Source organism: Schistocerca americana, chromosome 9 (assembly GCF_021461395.2).
Source record: "Schistocerca americana isolate TAMUIC-IGC-003095 chromosome 9, iqSchAmer2.1, whole genome shotgun sequence".
NCBI classification, from domain to species: Eukaryota; Metazoa; Arthropoda; class Insecta; order Orthoptera; family Acrididae; genus Schistocerca; species Schistocerca americana.
The window spans coordinates 41,676,915-41,692,206 of NC_060127.1; the positions used below are offsets into that span (position 1 = coordinate 41,676,915).

The 15,292-nt window shown below is 43.0% G+C and overlaps 1 protein-coding gene across 1 annotated transcript in view; it reads left to right on the forward strand.

Moving 5' to 3' along the window:
- Positions 1-15,292, forward strand: part of LOC124551151 (organic solute transporter alpha-like protein) — a 169,626-nt gene that overhangs the window by 97,453 nt on the left and 56,881 nt on the right. The window contains exon 3 of the mRNA XM_047126116.1: positions 14,970-15,121. Coding sequence (XP_046982072.1) covers positions 14,970-15,121 — 152 coding nt within the window. The remainder of the gene's footprint in view (positions 1-14,969; positions 15,122-15,292) is intronic.

Genomic DNA, 15,292 nt, shown 5'->3' on the forward strand with positions numbered 1-15,292 from the left:
ATGACCACCAGCGGCGTACGCCGGCCCCACATAATGCCGCCCCAAAACAGCAGGGGACCTCCACCTTGTTGTACTCGCTGAGCAGTGTGTCTAGAGCGTTCGGCCTGACCAGGTTGCCTCGAAACACGTCTTCGATGCTTGTCTTGTAGAAGGCATATGCGACACTCATCGGTGAATAGAACGTGATGCCAATTCTTGGGGGTCCATTTGGCATGTTGTTGGGCCCATTAGTACCGCGCTCCGTGGTGTTGTGGTTGTAAAGATGGACCTCGCCATGGACGTCGGGAGTGAAATTGTTCATCATGCAGCCTATTGCGCACAGTTTGAGTCGTAACACGACGTCCTGTGGCTGCACGAAAAACATTATTCAACATAGTGGCGTTGCTGTCAGGGTTATTCCGAGCCATAATGCGTAGGTAGCGGTCATCTACTGCAGTAGAAGGCCTTGGGCGGCCTTAGCTAGGCATGTCATCGACAATTCCTGTCTCTCTATATCTCCTCCATGTTGGAACAACATTGCTTTGGTTCACTCCGAGACGCCTGGACACTTCCCTTGTTGGGAGCCCTTTCTGGCACAAAGTAACAATGCGGACGCGATCGAATCGCGGTATTGACCGTCTAAGCATAGTTGAACTACAGACAAAACGAGCTGTGTACCTCCTTCTTAGTGGAATGACTGGAACTGATCGGCTGTTGGAACCCCTCCGTCTAATAGGCGCTGCTTATGCATGATTGTTTACGTCTTTGGGTAGGTTTAGTGACATGTCTGAACAGTCAATGGCACTGTGCCTGTGACACGATATCCACAGTCAACGTCTGTCTTTATGAGTTCTGGGAACAGGGGTGATGAAAAACATTTATTGATGTGTGTAGTATACATACCATACTGACAGTCATTGTGATACATGACACACTACGATAGGACTTCTGTAGAAGATGTTGCTCGACCGACCTGCGGCGTGAAAGTGATAGCTCCGAAATGTACCTGTCTTTGTGAACCGTGTGACGTTTACTTTTTCCGAGAGGTAAAGAATTTCATCGGATGACTTCAGAACCATGCCACATCACAGCAGGGCAGAGAACTGCAAGACAGCGCGGATGCTGTGAGAATTCATGTTTTGGTTCATGACCAGATATCCGCGCCTGTCTTTCTAGATATTGTTTTATAGGCTTCTTACACATCCTAAGTGATATCTGACAACTCTGTTTTTAGCTCTGTTTTTCCACGAACAGTGTACAGAAAACCATGTCAGTGCAACGAGATTTTACTCGTGTGATCCGCATGGTGCGAGAAATATTTATGTTTTGCCTGTTTCTATGATACGTTTCACCCCACTGATTGCGAGAATCAGTTAGGATTACGAAATAATATCGTGTAGGTGTGCTTTTGTACTATCTATCACGATGAAAATAGCTGACAACACATTATAAATACTTGTTTTATATATTGTTATTTGATTATTGATCGCACATCGGGATGTTTTATTTTTAAAAAAAGACAAAGAAAAGTATTCTGATTCTCAGAATATTACAGAATGGAAAAAAAGTCATGAGAGAGAATCGAACACTGGCCAGCGGTTTGCTAATCTAATGCTTTGACCGATCGACCGCCGACTCCACTCTGCTAGATTCTTACAGTGACGCCAACCCAAGTGACAGCATGGGAACACGAAAACATTAATAACTCTTATATTACTCGTTTTGGACTCCACATTATATTACTTCGATCTTTCGCTGCACAGCGTTGAAAACACGATTTTCCATCATCGACCTTGATATAGATTTTTTTTTTCCAAAATCTAGCCGAAACACATCTCTTTATTTTCAGTATAGAATCTCCTTGCAAAAATTTATCAAAATCGGCGACCCACATGTCAGACCCTCCCCTTATTGGGATTGCGGTGTTGTATTTTTCGGTAGCTCACAGCTGTCTTCAGTTTGTCAGAATCGTGGTATGATCGCTGCTTACCCTTCGTTTTCTCTTCGTGGTATGAACGACGTTCACAGGTGCAGTAGCTGTCTTATAAAGTGCCTAAGCGTGTTCGTTATCAATTAGCAAATTTGGTTTTCTACACACTATGCCCGAACACAACAACTAGACCTGTCACAGGAAAAGCCACGTATGAGACACTGCACCGTTTGTGTACTGATACTATATTTATAACCAATTATGGTATTAGGATGCAATATAATGTTACCCTCTGTGAGGACTTTTGCAGAATTGACCGTGAAATGCCTAAAGGGTTTTGCTTATCGGACATCAAATTGAAGTTACGTAAACGCACTGAAGGTAACTGATCCTATTTAGAAACTGTTTCAAATAACCAAACTTGCTCAAATGAAATAGAATACGGTCGCCAGCCTAATTAGGCACAGAAATGTGTAAAATTTCTTTTTTTTTTTTTGAAAAAGTAAAGAGTTTTAGTGGAAAAACTCAGCCTATACTTCTTTCCCACGAAAGTGCAATGAATCCAGTCACAAGAAAAAAAAAGTTGTTATGGATAAAAGCAGTAGCAGAAAGATGTTCACGTTCTCACAATCACAAAAGACGCTGTCACACTCATCAATATTAAATACTTTGCCAGAACTGAACAACTTCATCAACACTACAAAAGCAAGTCACTGCTGAATTGGAATTTGGGCATGGGCCTAGTCTTACTTCATCAGATATTTTCTACACAATACAGATTTAAATAAAATTCACATGCAGTAAAATCCATACTATTCTTTAAAAGCAAAGAAGTAACTGTTTTCATGGATAATGACATTCACTGTAACTTAACTGTCAGTGAGGATAAAACAGTAAGTGGGTGCTCATAAACTGATATTACACCTTTCAGCATACAATGTGCACAAAACTCAACGTAAATTTCAAGAGTAGTTGGAACTTTCTATAATCAAGTACTTTGTGCATTTTGAGCAACTTTCAATGGGAGGCCCCCTAATCTTGACTACTATGGTAAAGCAAACTAAACACACTTTCTTGAACAATATAAAGAATGCCAACTTAGGAAAACAGTTCTTTGTAAATTCACTCACCTTGTGTGCATTTTTTAACAGATTCTCAGTCAATATATTCACTAGGTATTGCTTTTCAAACCAGTCATTAAGGACATTTACTTTAAACTGACCTCAAAATGGTTTGTTGTCTGTTTGTTATCATATATGTTGTTTACTTTTGAAACCAGGGTTTAAGCAAGCAATTTTAAGAGATCACAAAACTTTAAAATGAAGAAGTTCAGTCCACAATAATTTTAAATAACCTATTGCACTCAATTTCGAACAAATTTAATCAAATTATTGTCTTTCCTTTTTTTTTTTTTGATAATCATTTCTCGCAATCTGAACACCCGGAAATCATAGTTCAAAAGGAGAGGATCCTGATAGGTTTTCTGATAGGGAAAAAATCAAGGTAGGTACATAAATTTTAGTATGAGTTACCTTGTATTCGCACATACTAGATGTGCTCATCCACCACTTTACAAATATATCATTGCTCCTCTTTGTCACAGTGATTGCGCAATACTGGTGGCGAGTATATGATGGAAGATGGACTTGGAGTTGTAATTGATATGCTCTGTTATTTTTTTTATGGCGACGATCATCAGATTTCATAATAAATTCAGACCACAGAGCACTGTATTAAATCCATTTATCCGCCCGAGTCTTTGGCGTAATAAATCCAAGCATTAGAAGCCTCTCTCGGCACCTGCACAATGCACTTTCCAATCACTAGCTGCCAACTGTACGGTAGCTAGCCTCCGACTGACACTCATGCACACCTTTTCAGTCGCACCAACCGCAATTTGCGCGCGCTAAATGGCTTCCGTTGTAGAGGGGAACCACTCCATCTTTTTACCATAACATGAACCAAGAGCCCTAAGTGTGGATCAGCGGTTAGAAAGTAGCAAGTAAACATTTTTAAGCAAACATTGCAGTTACCCATATTAACAAACCAATACAAAATCAGCAACTACGACAGAATCGCGTGTACAAACAGTGATCCAATACTGTAAAATGCTTTTTTTTATTCCCGTCTATGATCACAAATGAATTCTTTAGACGATGACCGGTTTCAGTCTGAGTAGCTAGTTGGCAATAATCACTATGTGGACGATGTAGCCTATTCTACACCATATTTTAAATCTATGTGACGATGCTATGCTGATTATATTTATATGTTTTGACGATGCCATTATGGCCGTATCACTTTAGGATATGGTGTAAAATAGATCTGAGGATGGTCATTACAGACTGAAACCGGTCATCGTCTAAAGAATTCATTTGTGATCATAGACTGGAATAAAAAAAGCACAATACAAAATCATTTAACCAAAAATCGTCCATTTCTAAATACAACCAAAGGAATTAGTCAGTAAAAAGAAAACATAGTACAACATATCAAAGAGCACATATTAAAGAAAATACACTTTATGCAAAGCATAATTAATCAGAAGAAGAAAGAAAGAAAAATTACATAATATCTTACTGTGGTGTTACAGTCTGCACAAAAAGAGGCAGTCCAGCGATCTATCGTCACAAGCCTTTTAAAATCCATTTGTCAAGAAGCGCTTTCTGCTAAATAGTACAACATATCAAAGAGCACATATTAAAGAAAATACACTTTATGCAAAGCATAATTAATCAGAAGAAGAAAGAAAGAAAAATTACATAATATCTTACTGTGGTGTTACAGTCTGCACAAAAAGAGGCAGTCCAGCGATCTATCGTCACAAGCCTTTTAAAATCCATTTGTCAAGAAGCGCTTTCTGCTAAATCTGCTGCTATGGAAGTGGTTGTATGGACAGTAAAATTCTGAAGTCGCACGCGTTATTCCTCTGTCAGTTGCAACAGTTTTCGCGAACGAAATGTGTGGAGACTTATACAGGGTGTTCGGAAATTCCCGTGACAAACTTCTTGGACTTGTAGAAGAGAGTGAATACGTAAGATTCTGAATAGAAACCCATGTCCGGAGACGCATCCCTTTCGTTTAACGACGGCTTCAGTTGAGATGTGTAACGCGTACACGTCTGCTGAGGGAGAGGGAAAAGTCTCAGAGTTGCTTCACCTGGTATGCAATAGGGTAGACAGGATGACGTGTACTAAATCAGACGGTCTCCTCACCTAATTGTAGGGACAGAGGAAGATGTGCTGGCACGGGTTCCGGCCGCTGCACTAGAAACTGAAGAGGTATCAGGTGGGATGGAGAGTGTGTACCAGAACATGCTTCGTAGGTACAGTGTCTGTAACAACCTTGGTGGTCGCCACATCGAGCCGCTGTTGTAATGCATCAGTACTGTGTAATGTTGATGCATTAAGTTGTTCTGAAAGCGGTGCTGATATTCAAGACAATAAAAGCGGGTTAAAAGCTGTGAGCTACCTGGGGAAGTCAACCTTGCATTAATGAGCAAGTGTTTCACCAGGTATCCAGTCTAGCTTACCAAATTCCCAACCAAACTAACATTAATTATAATCTTTTAATAGTCATCTAAAGAGAATTTAAATAAAAAGAAATAAATCAGTTTGTATTTGGACATTTATTTTAACATTGATCATTGTTCCGTTAAACTTTCAGCATATTAAACTTGATTCATACCAAAAATGGTGTCTTATTTAGGATTGTGAAAATGTAAGTTTGTAATCTTACGGAACACATCAAATACGGAGCCAAGATTGGGAGACTGCATACAACACTGCATTCATAAAATAACACACGAAGAACGTTGAGACATATGCAAGAGGAAATTAACCACAACCAACCGATTCAATTTTCACCCAAAGATGTTACGTTCGTACTGCAATCCTGTCCGTCCTGAAATTACCACACACTGGTATACTAAATTCATACTAACTCTCTGTGAAATCTTCCCGAAAAGTATAGCTGAGGGCTACTTTGATGATTACACCACATGCTTCACGTGGTCAACTTGGTTTACATAAAGAGTGTTACTCCACAATAATTTTGATAATTAAAATAAATTACATCGAAACACAATTTACAAAAGAAAAACCTCGAACTGATTACTATCGTCTTACTATTAACCTGATGGGCCAAACAATTGTATAAGTACGTGGTACTGGTCTCACAAAGTACACCCCACGTGGGTTGAACATAAAAAAAAGTTGCTAAATTGAAAAATATTGTCAAGACGAGACGTTCGCATTTACAATTGATGATCTTAGTTAGAGTTATGGATCATCAACACGTGGTTCCACTTTACTCACAAAGTAGTGACGAAGCAACTACTAGAAGATATTCTGAACTTCACACTCGAATTACACTCCGTTGCACTTTAAGATAACATATTTAACCTGAAATAAAGGTGATTAAATTTTCAGTTAGGCTGAACTTAAGAAATCCATTGTCCTACGGACTTAGCAGAGACGCGCTTAACCGGAGATCTTACCACTTCAGACGCTCGCCACGGACAGACTGCTCCTCCTGAGGGTGCCTCACAGATACAAACGGAAGTGACCAGAGAGGCAACTTCCTATACCAACATGACAAGGCACGGACAGGACCATACCGAGAATAGAAACCTCTTTGCTTTTAGAAAGCGTAGGTACCTGTTCCGACGTTGGTCCTACTGTTGTCTAGCAGACAGGCTTGTCTGCTACCATCAAGCATGCAACTAGAAATACATTTGATCATTCATCCTTTCTCACGGAAGGGAAAGGGGATGACAGTATCTTACCATATACAGTATATAAAGAAAGCGGATGTAGGTTCCGTATGAGACTGTGTGACATGAATTACATATGAGCTGTGTTTTGAAGTGTAGTAGTGTGACAGATCGTTCTTGATTATGTGTAAAAGTAACTCATTCCACTGCTCAGTCTCCTCACAGATAGAGTCAGAAACACCACAGTAAATTTAGAAGTGGAATGTATGCCGTAAAAGACAACAGATTTAAGAAATTAACATGAAAGGAATCCAACAGAGACCTTTCCACTGTTCTGAACGTACAGTACGTTACGTCCTTATTTATTTCTCGAATTCCCGTCTCTATCTTCCTCTACAGCTTTTACCCTACACAGCACCCTTTAGTACCCTAGTGTCTTAACGTATGTCCTACGGTCCTGTCCCTTCTTCTTGTCAGTGTTTTTCATATATTCCTTTCCTCGCCAATTGCGCAGAGAACTCCCTGAGTACTTGCCTTATGAGTCCACCTAATATTCAACATTTAACTGAAGCATAACATCTCAAACACTTCGATTCTCTTCCGTTCCTGCTTTCCCACAATCCATGCTTCACTGGAAAACAATGCTGTGCTCCAAACGTACATTCTCAGAAATTTCTCCCTCAAATTAAAGCCTACTTTTGATATTAGCAGACTTCTCTTGGCCAGGAATACCCTTTTTCCGGTGTCCTCCTTCCTCCGTCCATCACGGGTTATGTTGATGCATAGGAAGCAGAATTCCTTAATTTCATCAACCCTGTGGTCCCCAATACAGAAGTTAAGCTTCTCGCTGTTCTCATTTCTGCTACTTTCGACTTTCTTCGATTTCCTCTCAAATCACATTGTGAACTCATTAGACAGGTCAGTCAGTTCAACAATTCGAGTAATTCTTCTTCACTTTCACTTTCCGTCGTTGCTACTTCGATTTATAGATCCGACAGGAGGGGCGAAAGACTATATCTTGGCCTGACATCCTTTCTAATCAGAGCATTTCGTTCTTGCTCTTCTAGTCTTTTTGTTCCCTCTTATTTCTTCTACATATTGTGTGCTACCCGTCTTTCCTTATAACTTACCACTATTTTTCTCAGGATTACGACATCTTGCACGATTTTACATTGTCGAATGTTTTTTTCCATGATAACAAATTCTATGAATGTGTCTTGACTTTTCTTCAGTCTTTCTTCCATTATCAACCACAACCTCAGAGGTGCCTCTCTGGTGACTTAACCGTTCCTAAAGCCAAATTGAACGTCATCTGAATCATCCTCAATTTTCTTTACCATTATTCTGTATATTATTGGGATGCCTGAGCTTCTAAGCCGATGGTACAATAATTCTGGCACTTGTTGGCTCCGGCTATCTTCGGAATTATGTAGACATTCAACACACCAACATGGATAGTTGTTTTGTTATCACGTCCACCAATGATTTTGGAAACATCGATGGGATGCTATCTATCCCTTGTGACTTATTTGATCTTACGTCTTGCAAAGCTCTTTTAAATTCTGATTCTAGTATTGGATCCCCTACCTCTCTCCTGTTTCTTCTTCTATCGCGGCCTCAGGCATGTTCTCCCCCTCATAAAGACCTCCAACGTACTACACTGAAGCACCAAGGAAACTGGTATAGGCATGCGTATTCAATTGCAGAGATATGTAAAAATGCAGAATACGGTGCTGCGGTCGGCAACGTCTATATAATACAAGTCTGTGGCGCAGTTGTTAGATCGGTTACTGTTGATACAATTGTAGATTATCAAGATTTAAGTGAGTTTGAACGTGATGTGATTGTCGCCGCAAGAGCGATGGTGCACATCTTCTCCGAGATAGCGATGAAGTGGCGGTTTTCCTGTACGACCATTTCACAAGTGTACCGTGAATATCAGGAATTCGGTAAAACATCAAATGTGCGACTTTGCTGCTGTCGGAAAAAGATCCTGCCAGAACGGTTCAAGTGGTTCAAATGGCTCTGAGCACTACGGGTCTTAACATCTGAGGTCATCGGTCTCCTAGAACTTAGAACTACTTAAACCTAACTAAACTAAGGACATCACACACATCCATGCCCGAGGAAGGATTTGAACCTGCGACCGTAGCAGTCGCGCTGTTCCAGACTGAAGTGCCTAGAACCGCTCGGCCACTCCGGCCGGCCTGCCAGAACGGGACCAATGATGACTGAAGAGAATGATTGAACGTGACAGAAGTGCAACCCTTCCGAAAATTGCTGCAGATTTCACTGCTGGGCCATCAACGAGTGTCAGCTTGCGAACCATTCAACGAAACATCATCGATATGGGCTTTCGGTACCGAAGGCCCACTCGTGTACCATTCATGATTGGACGACACAAAGCTTTACGCCTTTCCTGGGCCCGTCAACACCGATATTGGACTGTTGGTGACTGGAAACATGCTGCCTGGTCGGACGAGTCTCGTCTCAAATTGTCTCGAGCGGATGGACGTGTACGGGTATGGAGACCACCTCATGAAGTCGTGGATCCTTCATGTCAGCAGGGGGCTGTTAAAGCTGATGGAGGCCCAGTAATGGTGTGGGACGTGCACAGCTGGAGTGATATGGGACCCCTGATACGTCTAGATACGACTCTGACGTAAGCATCCTTTCTGATGACCTGCATCCATTCGAGCCCATTGTGCATACCGACGGACTTGGGCAATTCCAGCAGGACAATCCGACATCCAATAGGTCCAGAATTACTACAGAGTAGCTACAGGAATACTCTTCGGAGCTTAGAGACTTCCGCTGGCCACCAGATTACCCAGACATGAGCATTAATGAGTATATCTGCCACGTCTTGCAATGTGCTGTTCAAGAGAGATCTCGTACTCTTACAGATTTATGGACAGCCCTACAGGACTCGTGGTGTGAATAGACAGCCCTAAAGGACTCGTGGTGTGAATACCCTCCAGCGCTACTTCAGACATTAGCCGAGTCCATATCACGTCGTGCTGCGGCTCTTCTGCGTGCTCTCGGCAGCCGTACACGATATTCGGCAGGTGTACCAGTTTCTTTGGCTCTTCAGCGTATTTCCACCTATCTCCTCCGCATTAGTAGTGGAATTCCCATACGCTCTTAATGTTATTGCCGTTGCTTTTAATTTCACCGACGATTGTTTTGATTCTTCACTGTGCTGAATCAGTCCTTCCGATAGTCATGTCTTTTTAGATTTCTACACTTTTGTCCTGCAGGAATACAATTCATTTTTCCTTTTCCTGGGCACGGCAACAGCCAGGTGTAGTCTCCGTGCCGTTAGGCGACTGTTCGACGCTTCCTTCATCGAGGTACTTCTTTTCCAAGACCTCGAAGCTGATTGGCGGCTCTGAAGCTTGGTTCAAATGGCTCTGAGCACTATGCGACTTAGCTTCTGAGGTCATTAGTCGCCTAGAACTTAGAACTAATTAAACCTAACTAATTTAAGGACATCACACACATCAATGCCCGAGGCAGGATTCGAACCTGCAGCTCTGAAGCTGTTAGTTGAAGATAACATGAAACATATTTTCACAAAACGTCAATAAAAACATTTTGCTAACATCACTCAGTAAACGCTTGCAAGTCACTGTCGTATCTTACGTTTGGAATTAATATTTGATGAGGAGATAAAAGATCGAATGTAACTCAGTCGTTGCAATGTCCAACGTGCCTTCCACCAGGTGCAACAAACATCCAGAGATGGTCAAACTCGTCCCATACTTCGGTGAGCATGTCTCATTGACGTCGCTCTGTGGCGTCGTACTTCACCGAAAGTTGTTGGAAGGGAAACCACACACAGAGATTCTTTAAGAGTCAGAAAAGAAAAGAAAAAGATCAGATGTCGTGTGAGGAAGCGGCCTAAGAGGTCCAGTGGTGCACACTCCTTTGGATCCATCTCTGAGGCAGCCCACTGTTAGGAAATGCTCTTACGTGCGGGAGACATTGTAATGGGCTTTCGCCTTGTTGTGAAAAGCCAGGTCTCCAACTTATCCAAGTACGTGACACAGATAGTTGTCGTTTTCGCAGAAATGAACGAGCCCTAGGTCTTCTTTCAGGAAAAGGCGCAAGACACTCGAAGCTTTGGATGGTCTCTTTCGTCGGCGTTTATAATATACGAGACATGTTGAGAAAGTGTTGTGACTGACATTTCGCAGTTTTTCACAACACAACTTTTATTGATGGATGTTCCGCAAGGTAGATAACTTAATACACAAACGAAAAGTAACAATAACGAAAAAAGTCTCCTAATTGAGGAAAACAAAAGTTAACTTCTTATTTTCCACAAAAGTTCGTGGTAACACACTCACACACTAGTAACAGTCCAACTCCGAGACGAAGACCTAATTTTCGATGGTTGCAGGACACGAGGTCGGCATCCGGCGTGAACTGAACTTCGGGTCTGGTTCTAGCCCCTAAATAGCTGTCTCCAGCCAATCAGATTTCGTCGTAGTGATACTTCCTGCAGGCCGTGGCTCCCCCTGCAGGAAGTAGTTCTCGGAATGTCTGCTTGCATTATCTTGTGTGTAAATAGCCGATGTTTACCATGGTGCTTTTAGGTACGCCTTTGGGTATAGGCAACCTCGCCCTCTGTGGTGTTATGTGGGTTGCCGGCCGTCAGACGCTACTTTGTCTCCGGTATAACAGAAAATAAGTGTTCTACATTTTTATATTTTAGAAGAAGCGTATTTGAAAAAAAATACAGGATATTGTTGAGTCTCTTGTTAACTATTTTTCCACATAATAAGCATACCCTTGAAAGCATCTTTAAACCCTCCTCGAAGAACTCTCCCGCTAGCTCCTTCGAGCACTTCACAACCTCTTTCCGCACATGCTCGTAGGTTGATAATTCCACTCACGTGCGCCTTCAGGGAGGTGGATACATGATAATCCGAAGGCGCCAAGTCAGGAGAATGCGGGGAGGTGGGAGGGGTTGAAAAGTGCCGAACAAAATGAATCCAAGAGCGCCTCGGCTGCAAAGGCAGTGTGAGGACGGGCGTTGTCGTGCAACAAGGACACTCTTCTCGTCAACATCGCCCTCCTTTTGTTTTGAATGCTGCTTTTGAGATTTTTCGGCTCTCACAATATCGTTGTGCGTTGATGATCTCTCCCCGAGACAGAAATTCGACCTAAATGATGCCTTTCCGGTCCCAAAACAGTGGCTACGATTTTTGTGCCAGAAATTGTGGTTTTGAATTCTTTGGCGGACGGGGAGCTGCTGTGACGCCATTGTCCCGCTGTCTTTTTGTCTAGGGAGTGTAGTGATCCACTTATGTGTTACCTCCAGTCACAACAGAGCTCATAATTTCCTCAGCTTCCAATTCGAGTCGTTCAAGAGCCTCGCGGGCGCTACTCACCCGATTTTTCCTGTGCTGCTCTGTCAAGTGTTTTGGGACCCATATTGTGCACAGTTTTCGATAAATCAGCGCTTCGGTGAGTGTCTCGTATAAGACAGTTCTGGAGAGTTGCGGAAACATGGCAGAAATTTCATCCACCGTCAAGGGGCGGTTTTCACGGACAGTTTGCTCTATTTTTTTGCCAACTCAACAGTCAAACTGTAGGTTCTCTCACTCCCCTGTTTGTCATGAACGTTATTTCTGCCTCACTTAACTCCCTCCATCACTTAAACACACTCGTTGTGCTATTCTTTCCGCGAATATAAAGCGAACCACAGCACGTGGCTCGCACTTGGCTGGATTTCTTAGCGACATCTTTCACGCAGCTGGATGTCACTACATCGGTTAAGGGGGTAGGACGTGAAACTGGCCGACTTGGAGCAGGCGAGGCACCACAGGACATTATAATTTGCACTGAAGTGAGCGACCGTTTGTAGCTGCAATTTAAGGCGGGTCATGGTCCATCGAACATAGGCTGGTGTGAGGTGGAGCATACACCATTAAGTTAAGTAGTGGTTTTTACTTTGTACATATGTACTGTTTGTGTTTTCCTTTTTTTCGTTCATAAATGTACAGCTATGGTGTTCTTTTAATCATTGACAAAGGTCTTCTTAGGCACTTGTGGATTTTATTGTTCTGAAGAAGGTGTAGTTATCTACGCCGAAACTTAGGTTAACACTAGGTGCTTTTTTTTGCAGTCGAGGCGAGTTTCTAGTTTTTTAATATTCTAGAGTTTCATACACCTGTAAGTATGGTTTGTATGCCGTGCAAAATTCATCGAAGAATCTCTCTTACTTATGAAGAAAACTGTACCTATAGCAACAAATGCAGCGAACAGTAAGTGAAAAAAATTATGAAATTTCACATTTAAAAAATATTATTTTTCGTGTTTTTGAACATCCACTGCTATGAGTGTGAATCCCGAATCCTTCCCGGTCATGCTGGCAAAGTTTTATGAATTTATTTGTAAAAGTATAGACAGTGGTAATTAAAATATCCTGTGGTGCCTATTTGACGTCCTACCACCCCCCCCCCCCCACCCCCCCCCGCACCCCCGCCCCGCCCTTAACTACTACCGTGTCGCTGTGATGCTTGCTGTGGTCACAGGGTCCCCCGCTAACACCACGCCCTGTTTTGGCCACAGTACACTTACTTTCTGAACACGCCTTCTAAAAGTGATATGTTCCCTATGCAGTTACGCTACCCTGATTCACTTTCCACGAAAGCTGCCTATTTGAAACATGTTTCTCAATAGTAAACTGAGAACGACTTACCGATAGATCAACAGAAACTCCTCCGTTAGCGAGGATACATGCATCCAACCTCCGTCGCATGGAATCCCTGATGCCCTGATGCAGCCCTGGAGAATGGCGTATTGTATCACAGCCGTCCAAAATACGATCACTAAGAGTCTCTACATGTGGTACCGTGGTTGTGTAGACAAGAGCTTTCAAATGCCCCCATAAATGAAAGTCAAGAGGATTGAGGTCAGGAGAACGTGGAGGCCATGGAATTGGTCCGCCTCTACCAATACATCGGTCACCGAATCTGTTGTTGAGAAGCGTACGAACACTTCGACTGGAATGTGCAGGAGCTCCATCGTGCATGAACCACATGTTGTGTCATACTTGTAAAGGCACATGTTATAGCAGCACAGGTAGAGTATCCCGTATGAAATCATGATAACGTGCTCCATTGAGCGTAGGTGGAAGAACATGGGGGCCAATCAAGACATCACCAACAATGCCTGCCCAAACGTTCACAGAAAATCTGTGTCGATGACGTGATTGCACAATTGCGCGCGGATTCTCGTCAGCCCACACATGTTGATTGTGAAAATTTACAATTTGATCACGTTGGAATGAAGCCTCATCCGTAAAGAGAACATTTGCACTGAAATGAGGATTGACACATTGTTGGATGAACCATTCGCAGAAGTGTACCCGTGGAGGCCAATCAGCTGCTGATAGTGCCTGCACACGCTGTACATGGTACGGAAACAACTGGTTCTCCCGTAGCACTCTGCATAAAGTGACGTGGTCAACGTTACCTTGTACAGCACCAACTTCTCTGACGCTGACATAATGGTCAACTGCACGAAGAACTGCGTCGTCCATTGCAGGTGTCCTCGTCGTTCTACGTCTTCCCCAGTCGCGAGTCATCGGCTGGAATGTTCCGTGCTCCCTAAGACGCCGATCAATTGCTTCGAACGTCTTCCTGTCGGGACACCTTCGTTCTGGAAATCTGTCTCGATACAAACGTACCGCACCACGGCTATTGCCCGGTGCTAATCCATACATCAAATAGGCATCTGCCAACTCCGCATTTGTAAACATTGCACTGACTGCAAAACCACGTTCGTGATGAACACTAACCTGTTGATGCTACGTACTGATGTGCTTGATGCTAGTACTGTAGAGCACTGAGTCGCATGTCAACACAAGCACCGAAGTGAACATTACCTTCCTTCAATTGGGCCAACTGGCGGTGAATCGAGGAAGTACAGTACATACTGACGAAACTAAAATGAGCTGTAACATGGAAATTAAGCGTTTCCGGACACATGTCCACATAACATCTTTTCTTTATTTGTGTGTGAGGAATGTTTCCTGAAAGTTTGGCCGTACCTTTTTGTAACACCCTGTATACAGGCGTCACCTGCACTTTTTTCCAGTCGCTAGGGACTTTACATTCGGCAAGAGATTCGCGATAAATGCAAGCTAAGTAAGGAGCCAATGCAGTAGTGTACTCTCTGTAAAACCGAATTTGAATCCCATCAGGACCTGGCGATTTATTTATTTTCAACCCATTCTGCTACTTCAATACCCCAGGGATGTCTATCACTATGTCCTCCATACGGGGATCTGTACGAGACTCAAACGGCGGTATGTGGTGTGTGTGCCCGCAGCTGTGGACCCGCTCATCATCGTGCTGGTGTGCACCGCCCTGGCTGTGGTGGCCAGCACCATAGCCCTGTACGCCACCACCATGAGGGACATCGTCCAGCGGGCGCCTCGCGAGGTCAAGGGCGACACCGCCGCCGTGCTCGCCATACACCCGGTGAGTAGTCAAACTCCACTCCAGCAGCCACACTCTGCGATGATAGCTGTAAGGATATTTGTGACTATTGCTGTCTATCCGAGGCCTAATGAACTTAGCAAAAAAAACTCTGAACCCAAAAGTACAGGGTGATCAAAAAGTCAGTATAAATTTGAAAACTTAATAAACTAC